At 48.4% G+C, this 12,585-nt stretch overlaps 1 protein-coding gene across 1 annotated transcript in view; it reads left to right on the top strand.

The window, feature by feature from the left end:
- Window positions 1-11,637, top strand: part of grk3 (G protein-coupled receptor kinase 3) — a gene marked incomplete at both ends in the record, with an annotated part of 89,702 nt that extends 78,065 nt beyond the window's left edge. Inside the window, 4 exons of the mRNA XM_083792957.1 lie at window positions 997-1,159; window positions 3,313-3,449; window positions 9,555-9,668; window positions 11,470-11,637. Coding sequence (XP_083649083.1) covers window positions 997-1,159; window positions 3,313-3,449; window positions 9,555-9,668; window positions 11,470-11,637 — 582 coding nt within the window. The remainder of the gene's footprint in view (window positions 1-996; window positions 1,160-3,312; window positions 3,450-9,554; window positions 9,669-11,469) is intronic.
- Between the last annotated feature and the right edge of the window lie 948 nt (window positions 11,638-12,585).

Here is a 12,585-nt window from a genome sequence, read left to right as displayed (position 1 = left end):
TAAACATGTAGCTATAGGTGTAATGTTAGAGACCACAGAAGACATGTAAATATGAAATAAATGCTTAAACATGTAGCTATAGGTGAATGTTAGAGACCACAGAAGTGAACCTTTCAAGCCTGTTTTCTCAACTCGCTGTTTTTCTGCAAGATGTTACTCTATAAGCCATATCTCCACAACCGGTGGGTCAAACTGAACAACCAATATGTCAATTTGAAGCTAAGATTCCCTAATTCATATGACATGGGGGGAAAAAAACGAAAATTCAGAAAAGTCCAATGACAGCTCCTCAATCCCCTCAGTCAAATTTGGCCACAAATGTCAGACACAAAGCAGCGTAACACCTTTCTTTCTTTCCCTACACACTCTGTGTGTCGTGACCATAGATGTAAAAAATATGGACAAAGCGTTCCCCGGGTCTAACATGAACGTAAAATGAAGCCTGAAATTCCTTGCACTCTAATTAAGTCGCCATCTTTCTTGATCCGTTCTGGTCCAGCTGGCCATTGGCTGGCCCAGACAACGAGGCGGGACTTCCCCCCTTCTTCTCCGTTGGTTTTTATTTTGACTCGAGTGGGAGGGGAATCCCGATCATAGACTGTAACGGTAGCCACGCCCCTCAGAACATACACGACTTTATGGTAATTTATTTTATAAATGGGACTATCATTTTCCGAAAAGAATATTATGACATGATAAATGAGACTTTAAACTAGTGACTGGAAGCAGAAAGTATTCATGACCATGTTTATTAAGGTAATACAGTCTAGGTGAAGTTGGGCCCAAATACATGGGCCTCTATGGAGCTATGGGTTTTTTGGGTCCAATGACAGCGCCACAACAGGCCATTATATGAACTTTCAGGAAGTCCCGATTTCAAAAGAGGCTTCACGAAATATCTGGCTGACTGCCCCCCTGGTCGTGACTCCATGGTTGCTGGACAGCGACCAGGAGCTGTATAAGAACTTCCCCTCTGTGTGTCCTGACTCCATATAGTTGCTGGACAGCGACCAGGAGCTGTATAAGAACTTCCCCTTGGTCATCTCGGAGCGCTGGCAGCAGGAGGTCGCCGAGACCGTCTACGAGGCGGTCAACTCCGACACCGATAAGAACGAGGCTCGCAAGAGGGCCAAAAACAAGCAGCTGGGCCACGAGGAAGGTGAGCGATCTGTCCGCACCACTGAGCAGTGTTGGCTTAAGCAATATTACACGAGAGGGTGTGGGTCAACGTGATTATTGCCACGACAGGGATGCGGACAGGAACAAGTCGAGTTCCGCAAGCATCACTGAAGTGGCAATAATCACGTTAACCCACACCCTCTCGTGTAATACTGCAATTCTACCACAGTTACCCTTAAAACTAAGAGAATCGCTGAAAGAATATATTTTTTTAATGACAGATGTAGTCACTATACGACCACAAATGTCCCAAGAAACTAGCTAGCCTAGCCACCGAGTTTGCTAGCGCTGTGGGAGAACAGAGCGGCTGAATTCTTTGTTTTGATTAGGTGGTGAACGGTGCTGGTTTGACCACCGGCTAGAAGGCTGTTTCAACCAATCAGATTGCTTCCTCGAAACGACCTGTGGTAGAATAAGAAACTAAGACGAAATTTTTTCGTCGACTACTTTTTTTTCCACTGTCGAAAACTAAATGAAAACTAAGCTATGTTGACTAAAACCAACACTAACTATACTGACACTTTTGTCAACAAATAAAAACTCGACTGAAATGTTATGGGAAGGGACTAGTGGACAAGAGAGCCACTATATGTAATCTTACAATTGGTGAAAATAGCCGATCTCCAAGCTCACAGCACAGTCAACTGAAACTAGACTAAAACCGAAACTAAAATGTGCTGTTAAAATGAACACTGCAGAGGCGGGGTTGGCGAAAGGGCCTTTCTGTGTGGAGTTTGCATGTTCTCCCCGTGTCCCCTAGGGTAGGTACCCTCACATGTTCTCCCCGTGTCCCCTAGGGTAGGTACCCTCACATGTTCTCCCCGTGTCCCCTAGGGTAGGTACCCTCACAAAAAACATGCAGTAATCCTGGTCTCTAAGCTGCCTCCCCCTGGCCAGCCGGGGCGCCTGATGGAGGGGAAAGGAACTGGTCGGAATAACGTTTTCCTTCCACGCGCTACGTCCAACCAGGGAAACTCCCCCCTGTCAGGTGTAAAGGAACAACTTGAACACTCAAGCATGAAGGAAGCATGAGTTCAAGTCCGTTGCTCTCCCCAGGTTGGCGGAGGGTGTGTATAGAGCCCAGGATAACATTAGATAATTGACACAAGGGTGAAAAAGCTTGTGAGCTTGTAGATCAGATATTTTCAGCATGCAACCAAGTGTAAAATAAATGACTTATACTGGATCTCTTGTCCACTAGTCCCTTCCTAACATTTTAGTCTAGTTTTTATTTGTTGACGAAATTGTCAGTATATTTAGTCTTAGTTTTAGTCGTCATAGCCTAGTTTTCATTTAGTTTCCATTTAGTTTTCGTCAGTGGAAAAAGGTAGTCGACGAACATTTTTCGTCTTAGTTTTAGTCGACGAAAACAACACTGGCTGCCATAACGTCAGACTGTGTGTTGTGTTGTGTTGCAGACTATGCGCTGGGTAAAGACTGCCCCATAACGTCAGACTGTGTGTTGCGTTGCAGACTACGCGCTGGGTAAAGACTGCCCCATAACGTCAGACTGTGTGTTGTGTTGCGTTGCAGACTACGTGCTGGGTAAAGACTGCCCCATAACGTCAGACTGTGTGTTGTGTTGCGTTGCAGACTACGTGCTGGGTAAAGACTGCCCCATAACGTCAGACTGTGTGTTGTGTTGTGTTGCAGACTACGCGCTGGGTAAAGACTGCCCCATAACGTCAGACTGTGTGTTGTGTTGCGTTGCAGACTACGCGCTGGGTAAAGACTGCCCCATAACGTCAGACTGTGTGTTGTGTTGCGTTGCAGACTACGCGCTGGGTAAAGACTGCCCCATAACGTCAGACTGTGTGTTGTGTTGTGTTGCAGACTACGCGCTGGGTAAAGACTGCCCCATAACGTCAGACTGTGTGTTGTGTTGTGTTGCAGACTACGCGCTGGGTAAAGACTGCCCCATAACGTCAGACTGTGTGTTGTGTTGTGTTGCAGACTACGCGCTGGGTAAAGACTGCCCCATAACGTCAGACTGTGTGTTGTGTTGTGTTGCAGACTATGCGCTGGGTAAAGACTGCCCCATAACGTCAGACTGTGTGTTGTGTTGTGTTGCAGACTACGCGCTGGGTAAAGACTGCCCCATAACGTCAGACTGTGTGTTGTGTTGTGTTGCAGACTACGCGCTGGGTAAAGACTGCATCATGCACGGCTACATGCTGAAGCTGGGAAACCCCTTCCTCACCCAGTGGCAGCGACGCTACTTCTACCTGTTCCCCAACCGAGTGGAGTGGAGGGGAGAGGGGGAGTCACGGGTGAGACACGCACACACACACATGCACGCACACACGCACGCACTTACCCCTATGTGCGCCCGCACAACACTTTCAAAATACTGACCCAGGGTGCCCGGGTGAAGTACTTAGTTTAGACAGTTTTTGGTTTAGACTAGTCATTGGGTTAGACCAGTCATTAGTCCTGGTTTAGACTAGTCATTGGTTAGACCAGTCATTAGTCCTGGTTTAGACTAGTCATTGGGTTAGACCAGTCATTAGTCCTGGTTTAGACTAGTCATTGGGTTAGACCAGTCACTAGTCCTGCTACAACTACAACCTATCTCAAACCCTCACCCTAAACCTATAACCTCCCACGGGGCAGCACACCTAAACCTAACCTTAACCCATGTCTAACCAATGACTATAGTCTAAACCTAACCTCCCGCGGGGCAGCACACCTAAACCTAACCTTAACCCACGTCTAACCAATGACTAGTCTAAACCTAACCTTAACCAATGTCTAACCGATGACTAGTCTAAACTAAGTATGCACCCTAAACCTAACCTTAACCCATGTCTAACCGATGACTAGTCTAAACTAAGTATGCACCCTAAACCTAACCTTAACCCATGTCTAACCAATGACTAGTCTAAACCTAACCTTAACCCATGTCTAACCGATGACTATTCTAAACCTAACCTTAACCCATGTCTAACCGATGACTATTCTAAACCTAACCTTAACCCATGTCTAACCAATGACTATTCTAAACCTAACCTTAACCCATGTCTAACCAATGACTATTCTAAACCTAACCTTAACCCATGTCTAACCGATGACTAGTCTAAACCTAACCTTAACCCATGTCTAACCAATGACTATTCTAAACCTAACCTTAACCCATGTCTAACCGATGACTAGTCTAAACCTAACCTTAACCCATGTCTAACCAATGACTAGTCTAAACCTAACCTTAACCCATGTCTAACCGATGACTAGTCTAAACCTAACCTTAACCCATGTCTAACCAATGACTATTCTAAACCTAACCTTAACCCATGTCTAACCGATGACTAGTCTAAACTAAGTATGCACCCTAAACCTAACCTTAACCCATGTCTAACCAATGACTATTCTAAACCTAACCTTAACCCATGTCTAACCGATGACTATTCTAAACCTAACCTTAACCCATGTCTAACCAATGACTAGTCTAAACTCACTCGAGCTTGTAGATCTGCTATTTTTCAATAGCTAAAGCACGACATGATGCTAACACCAAAATGGGTTCCCGTTCAGAATGGGTTAACATCTTTATTTGCATTCACATTTAACATTAAGACATTATTGGAACACAAACAATAGTGGATGTGCAAACTTGGAAACGAGTGCTTCAGATACAGATCACGGGTACAGAAAGCATCGCCTTCTCCATATATGGAGACTGCCAATTATTGCAGACACTGAACAGAATTTTGCTGATGCCTGATCAGCTCTCGGCTTATTGGGCATGTTATTTTTGTTATTATTATATTGTTCTTGCTCGTCGGATTCACAGTCAGTCAGGATATCAGTCCTAGATATCAGAGAATTGAAAAAGAAGTCAGACTTTCCATCCATCCATCCATCCATCTTCAACCGCTTATCCGTAGTCGGGTCGCGGGGGCAACAGCTCCACCAGAGAGCTCCAGACTTCCCTCTCCATTAGTGACTTCCTCCTGGGGGGGGGGGATCCCGAGACGTTCCAAGGCCAGTGAGTCGATGTGTTTCCTCCAACTGCGCCTTGGTCTGCCCCGGGGTCTCCTCCCAGTGGGACGTGGTCCTTGGTCTGCCCCGGGGGAGTCTCCTCCCAGTGGGACGTGATCCTTGGTCTGCCCCGGGGGGGTCTCCTCCCAGTGGGACGTGATCCTTGGTCTGCCCCGGGGGTCTCCTCCCAGTGGGACGTGATCCTTGGTCTGTCCCGGGGGTCTCCTCCCAGTGGGACGTGATCCTTGGTCTGCCCCGGGGTCTCCTCCCAGTGGGACGTGATCCTTGGTCTGCCCCGGGGTCTCCTCCCAGTGGGACGTAATCCTTGGTCTGCCCCGGGGGGGTCTCCTCCCAGTGGGACGTGATCCTTGGTCTGCCCCGGGGTCTCCTCCCAGTGGGACGTGATCCTTGGTCTGCCCCGGGGTCTCCTCCCAGTGGGACGTGATCCTTGGTCTGCCCCGGGGGGGTCTCCTCCCAGTGGGACTTGATCCTTGGTCTGTCCCGGGGGTCTCCTCCCAGTGGGACGTGCCTCGAGGACCTCCCTAGGGAGACGCCCGAGAGGCATCCTAACCAGATGCCCGAACTTTGAGAAACTGATTTGAGAAACAAACGGGATTTGCCTTCAGTGTGAACTAGGGTTGTCCCGATTCGATCATGTGATCGGAAATCGCGGGCCGATCACGTCATTTTCAAATGATCGGAAGCAAGAAAAACATGATCGGGACATCCCTATAGTATCAATATTATATCCATATCACGATATTAGACTGGATGTGGATCGTCTGTGGTTTAGGATATCGTACTATTGTGATATATGGCAACAAGTGTTCTATGATAATAATAATACATTTGAAATCAGGGGAAATCGGTAAATCGGCAGATACTCTAAATCAAATGATCGGAATCACAAAAAGGAAAACGTGATGGGGACCTCCATCTGTGTGTTGTCTGTGTGTCTGTCAGTGACTGAACAATGTGTCTGTGTGTCTGTCAGTGACTGAACAATGTGTCTGTCTGTCTGTCAGTGACTGAACAATTTGTCTGTCTGTCTGTCCAAACTCCACACCGTCCGTAGGACACGTGGCTAAATCCTTTTAAAACGCACACGGTAAGTGTTTTAAAAACAACAACAAAGTTGTTGAGTAAAGGTCCCTGCAGTGCACACTGGTAGAGTAAAGGTCCCTGCAGTGCACACTGGTAGAGTAAAGGTCCCTGCGGTGCACACTGGTAGAGTAAAGGTCCCTGCGGTGCACACTGGTAGAGTAAAGGTCCCTGCAGTGCACACTGGTAGAGTAAAGGTCCCTGCGGTGCACACTGGTAGAGTAAAGGTCCCTGCAGTGCACACTGGTAGAGTAAAGGTCCCTGCAGTGCACACTGCAGAGTAAAGGTCCCTGCAGTGCACACTGGTAGAGTAAAGGTCCCTGCGGTGCACACTGCAGAGTAAAGGTCCCTGCAGTGCACACTGGTAGAGTAAAGGTCCCTGCGTTGCACACTGGTAGAGTAAAGGTCCCTGCAGTGCACACTGGTAGAGTAAAGGTCCCTGCAGTGCACACTGGTAGAGTAAAGGTCCCTGCAGTGCACACTGGTAGAGTAAAGGTCCCTGCAGTGCACACTGGTAGAGTAAAGGTCCCTGCAGTGCACACTGGTAGAGTAAAGGTCCCTGCAGTGCACACTGGTAGAGTAAAGGTCCCTGCAGTGCACACTGGTAGAGTAAAGGTCCCTGCAGTGCACACTGGTAGAGTAAAGGTCCCTGCAGTGCACACTGCAGAGTAAAGGTCCCTGCAGTGCACACTGGTAGAGTAAAGGTCCCTGCAGTGCACACTGGTAGAGTAAAGGTCCCTGCAGTGCACACTGGTAGAGTAAAGGTCCCTGCAGTGCACACTGGTAGAGTAAAGGTCCCTGCAGTGCACACTGGTAGAGTAAAGGTCCCTGCGGTGCACACTGGTAGAGTAAAGGTCCCTGCAGTGCACACTGGTAGAGTAAAGGTCCCTGCGGTGCACACTGTAGAGTAAAGGTCCCTGCGGTGCACACTGGTAGAGTAAAGGTCCCTGCAGTGCACACTGGTAGAGTAAAGGTCCCTGCAGTGCACACTGGTAGAGTAAAGGTCCCTGCAGTGCACACTGGTAGAGTAAAGGTCCCTGCAGTGCACACTGCAGAGTAAAGGTCCCTGCAGTGCACACTGGTAGAGTAAAGGTCCCTGCAGTGCACACTGGTAGAGTAAAGGTCCCTGCGGTGCACACTGGCAGAGTAAAGGTCCCTGCAGTGCACACTGGCAGAGTAAAGGTCCCTGCGGTGCACACTGGTAGAGTAAAGGTCCCTGCAGTGCACACTGGTAGAGTAAAGGTCCCTGCGGTGCACACTGGCAGAGTAAAGGTCCCTGCAGTGCACACTGGTAGAGTAAAGGTCCCTGCAGTGCACACTGGTAGAGTAAAGGTCCCTGCGGTGCACACTGGTAGAGTAAAGGTCCCTGCAGTGCACACTGGTAGAGTAAAGGTCCCTGCGGTGCACACTGGTAGAGTAAAGGTCCCTGCGGTGCACACTGGTAGAGTAAAGGTCCCTGCAGTGCACACTGGTAGAGTAAAGGTCCCTGCGGTGCACACTGGTAGAGTAAAGGTCCCTGCGGTGCACACTGGTAGAGTAAAGGTCCCTGCAGTGCACACTGGTAGAGTAAAGGTCCCTGCAGTGCACACTGGTAGAGTAAAGGTCCCTGCAGTGCACACTGGTAGAGTAAAGGTCCCTGCAGTGCACACTGGTAGAGTAAAGGTCCCTGCAGTGCACACTGGTAGAGTAAAGGTCCCTGCAGTGCACACTGCAGAGTAAAGGTCCCTGCAGTGCACACTGCAGAGTAAAGGTCCCTGCAGTGCACACTGGTAGAGTAAAGGTCCCTGCAGTGCACACTGGTAGAGTAAAGGTCCCTGCAGTGCACACTGGTAGAGTAAAGGTCCCTGCAGTGCACACTGCAGAGTAAAGGTCCCTGCAGTGCACACTGGTAGAGTAAAGGTCCCTGCGGTGCACACTGGTAGAGTAAAGGTCCCTGCAGTGCACACTGGTAGAGTAAAGGTCCCTGCAGTGCACACTGGCCGCGTTCTCTGATTTCTAGCGGCATTTTTCCCGTCTTGTTTTCCGGAAAACTCTCCCAGTGTGCAGCCAACTTAAGTGATGTTTTGTTTTTTTGGTTAAATGGGTCCCGACTCCCGACCCACTGTTTTGGGGAAACGGTGGGTGTAGTGGACAGTGTCCTCCTCTAGGTGTCAGTAGAGAGCCTGTTTCCTTCACACCCTGGGCCAAGCTCCTGCTAGTAGGACGAGCTGTTTCAGGACCCCCCCTCTGTTTCAGGACCCCCCCTCTGTTTCAGGACCCCCTGCTTTCAGTCTAGTTACACAGTGGTGCTCAAACAAGGACCCTGTCACTCTGAGAGCGTTCAAATGGAACCAAATGGACCCCGTTCCGTAGTAAGGGTCCATTTGGTTCTCAGTTTGGCCCCTAAGAGTTAACAGACCTGTAAGGATCCATTTCAAACCCCCTTAACCCATTTTGGGGCGGGAACCACTTTTGGTGTTTTAAACATTGTTATAATTTAGCTATTGGAAAAATAGCAGATCTACAAGCTCATACTAGCTACGAGCTTGTAGGACTGCTATTTTCGAAAAAATCGTGAAAGTATTTATTTCAGAAAACTGGAGGATTTAGAAGAATTCTTTTAAATTTTGAGGTCAGGCCTAAATGGGTTTTAAGGAATCCCAAGGGTCCTCTTTGAGCAGCACACTGTCCAGTAGTTCAACCTCTAAGCTGTGTAGTAATTGCGGTCAGATTTCAGGTGTGCGAGCTTTGACCGTACTGTTGTAAACGCTGTCTGTTTGCCCACACACCTTCAATCAAACACCACCCATGTGGTCCCACTCCCAACGACTGATTATTAAGCCTGTCATATTTTTAATAGAAACTACAAAATGTCCTTCTTCCTGCCGGTGGATTTGATTTTTCACCCCTGTGTCAATAATCTAATGTGATCCTGGGCTCTACACACCCTCCACCAACCTGGGGAGAGCAACGGACTTGAACGCATGCTTCCTTCATGCCTGAGTGTCCAAGTCGCTCCTTTTACACCTGACAGGGAGGGAGTTTCCCTGGTTGGACGTAGCGCGTGGAAGGAACACGTTATTCCAACCAGTTCCTTTCCCCTCCATCAGGCGCCCCGGCTGGCCAGGGGGAGGCAGTTTAGTGACCAGGATTTCTGCATGTTTTTGTGAGGGTACCTACCCTATAGGGGACAGGGGGAGAACATGCAAACTCCACACACAGAAAGGCCCTTTCGCCAACCCCGCCTTCTGGTATGGGCACCTCTTTTTCTTCTTTTTCTGCCGGTGGATTTGATTTGATCGGGTTGTGATCCACAGCAAAACCTGCTGACCATGGAGCAGATCGTGTCGGTGGAGGAGACGCAGATTAAGGACAAGAAGTGCATCCTGCTTCGCATCAAAGGAGGGAAGCAGTTTGTGCTGCAGTGTGAGGTACGTACCAGCTTAACGCAGTCAGGAGGGAAGCAGTTTGTGCTGCAGTGTGAGGTACGTACCAGCTTAACGCAGTCAGGAGGGAAGCAGTTTGTGCTGCAGTGTGAGGTACGTACCAGCTTAACGCAGTCAGGAGGGAAGCAGTTTGTGCTGCAGTGTGAGGTACATACCAGCTTAACGCAGTCAGGAGGGAAGCAGTTTGTGCTTCCATTTCGGACACAAACCGGGAGACATATTTTTGCCTGCTTACCTCGCCATCGTTATACGATGCAGACATCAAGACAGACATTCCCCATTTACAATTTAGGCATTTATCAGACACTCTTAATCCATCTATCAGACGCTCTTAATCCAGAGCGATTTACATTAAGCAAGAACAAAAAGCATGGGAATACTATCACATACGTAAAAGTTCATGAAACATGCGTAAGCCAAGAACGTAACAGTGGAATATCTATATAATGAAACTATACATATAAACTATACTATACATACATACTATAAGGTGCTATGAATACATAAAATGCCATTCTAGTGCTGTCTACTTAAAGCCTAAAGGACAACTTTAGTTTTTTTCAACCAAGGTTCATGTTTTAGGTTGTCATTAGAGAAAGTAAAAGATGAGTGTTTATTCTTTTTCATTTGCTGCTTTCTTTCATTTTAGGGCTTTTAGCTATTTTTGACAGGGGGGCGGGGGCATTCGAGCATGGGGCTAAATTTGTATTTTCTTACCAAATTGTATGGTGATTTATTTTTGTATTATTTACTATAGTCCTAATAAACCCCAGGAAGTTACATCTGGCCACAAAAGATCACAGGATCTACTGAATGTGAAGGTAGCCTACTGGGGGAAGGCTTATACTGTGTGTGGCTCAATATGTCAGTTTGTCACATTCAGTAGATCCTGTGATCTTTTGTGGCCAGATGTAATTTCTTGGGGTTTATTAGGACTATAGTAAATAAAATAAAAAAATAAATCGCCATAATATTTTGTAAAAAAAATACATATTTAGCCCAATGCTCGAATGCCCCCGCCCCCCTGTCAAAAACTGCTAAAATCCCTAAAACGAAAGAAAGCAGCAAATGGAAAAAAATGAACACTCATCTTTTAGTTTCTCTAATAACAACCTAAAACATGAACCTTGGTTGAAAAAAACTAAAGTTGTCCTGCTATAAGTCTGTATCAAATGCTTATCTAATTCTTGGGTCTTTGTGACATGAGACACAGTGTTGTTTTTGGCAGCAGATTTCTATTTTAGTTTTAGTCATAGTCTCTTGAATAGTTTTCACTTAGTTTTAGTCACTTTTTAGTCACCTGGAATGTTCTAGTGTTTAGTCTACGGTAGTTTTAGTCGACTAAATGTCATAAGATTTTAGTCTACTAAATCTACAGGTGATTTAGTCGACTAAAATGTATTTTTGCGGGCCTTGTTGCCGTCATAATGACTTATTTTACACTTGCTAGATCGGCTATTTTCAGCATGCAACCAAGTGTAAAATGACTTATACTGGATCTCTTGTCCACTAGTCCCTTCCTAACATTTTAGTCTAGTTTTTATCTGTCGACGAAATTGTCAGTATATTTAGTCTTAGTTTTAGTCACCATAGCATAGTTTTAATTTAGTTTACATTTAGTTTTCTTCAGTGGAAAAAGGTAGTCGACGAACATTTTTCGTCTTGGTTTTAGTCGACGAAAACAACACTGCATGAGACATGACCCTTGTTGTTTGTTGTGTGTGTGCGTGTGCGTGTGTGTGTGTGTGTGTGTGTGCGTGCGTGCGTGTGTGTGTGCGCGGTGCAGAGCGACCCGGAGTTGGTCCAGTGGAAGAAGGAGCTGACCGAGGCGTTCACCGAGGCCCAGAAGCTGCTGCGTCGAGCCCCGAAGGTCATCGGCAAGGGTCGCGCCACCGGGGGGGGCGTGGAGCTGTCCAAACCGCCCCTCACACACCGCAACAGCAACGGCCTGTGAATGATGGGGGGGGGGGGGGGGGGGAAACACACACACACACACACAACACAAACGCACACGCACACACACACACTCATCACACACACACTGCATACCCACCCCCCTTCCATAGTCTATGTGCCCGTGAACGCCACCTCCTCCTCGACCCCCCCCCCCCCCCCCCACTCACAGAATAAAGCCTGACGCAAGCGCTGACGTGCGGAGCGTCGAGCGGACCCCCCCCCCCCCCACCACCAGCTTCTCTCTTACTGTATTGACCACTCTCATATCGTTGACCAGTCAGTCGTTAAAGCACGTGAGACGGTGAGGAAGGAAGGAAAACGTGCCAAAGAAGAAGAGAAAAACGTTGCCATAGGACTTCTAGCCCCACCCCCCCCCCCCCGCCCGCCCGCCCGTAAAGGAAATGGAAGGATGGGGCGTCCAAATCAAAGATGGCGGAGAGAGAGAGAGAGAGAGAGAGAAGGACGGAATGTCTGGACTCTGGAGAGAGAGAGAGAGAGAGAAGCCAGCATGTTTAGAATAATCTGCATGTATGTGATAAAGGAAAATGTCGATTTCTCCCGTCGAATCTCTCTACAGTACGTCCGTCCGTCCGTCCCGTACCGCTCCCCTTAATCAGGTTTATCTGGGGGGGGGGGGGGGGGGGGGGGGGGGGAGGGCTCTCCTCCTGACAACCTTGACCCGCGCCCCCATGTACCCCCAGGACACCCCCATGTACCCCCAGGACTCCCCCATGTACCCCCAGGACACCCCCATGTACCCCCAGGACTCCCCCATGTACCCCGAGGACTCCCCCATGTACCCCCAGGACTCCCCCATGTACCCCCAGGACTCCCCCATGTACCCCGAGGACTCCCCCATGTACCCCCAGGGCCAGGACACCCCCATGTACCCCCAGGCCCAGGACACCCCCATGTACCCCCAGGACACCCCCATGTACCCCCAGGA

The sequence above is a fragment of the Protomyctophum parallelum genome (genome assembly GCF_964188405.1).
Source record: "Protomyctophum parallelum genome assembly, chromosome: 21".
Taxonomy (NCBI): domain Eukaryota; kingdom Metazoa; phylum Chordata; class Actinopteri; order Myctophiformes; family Myctophidae; genus Protomyctophum; species Protomyctophum parallelum.
Note: the sequence above shows the minus strand (reverse complement) of the source record. Positions and strands in the feature narration are given on the sequence as shown.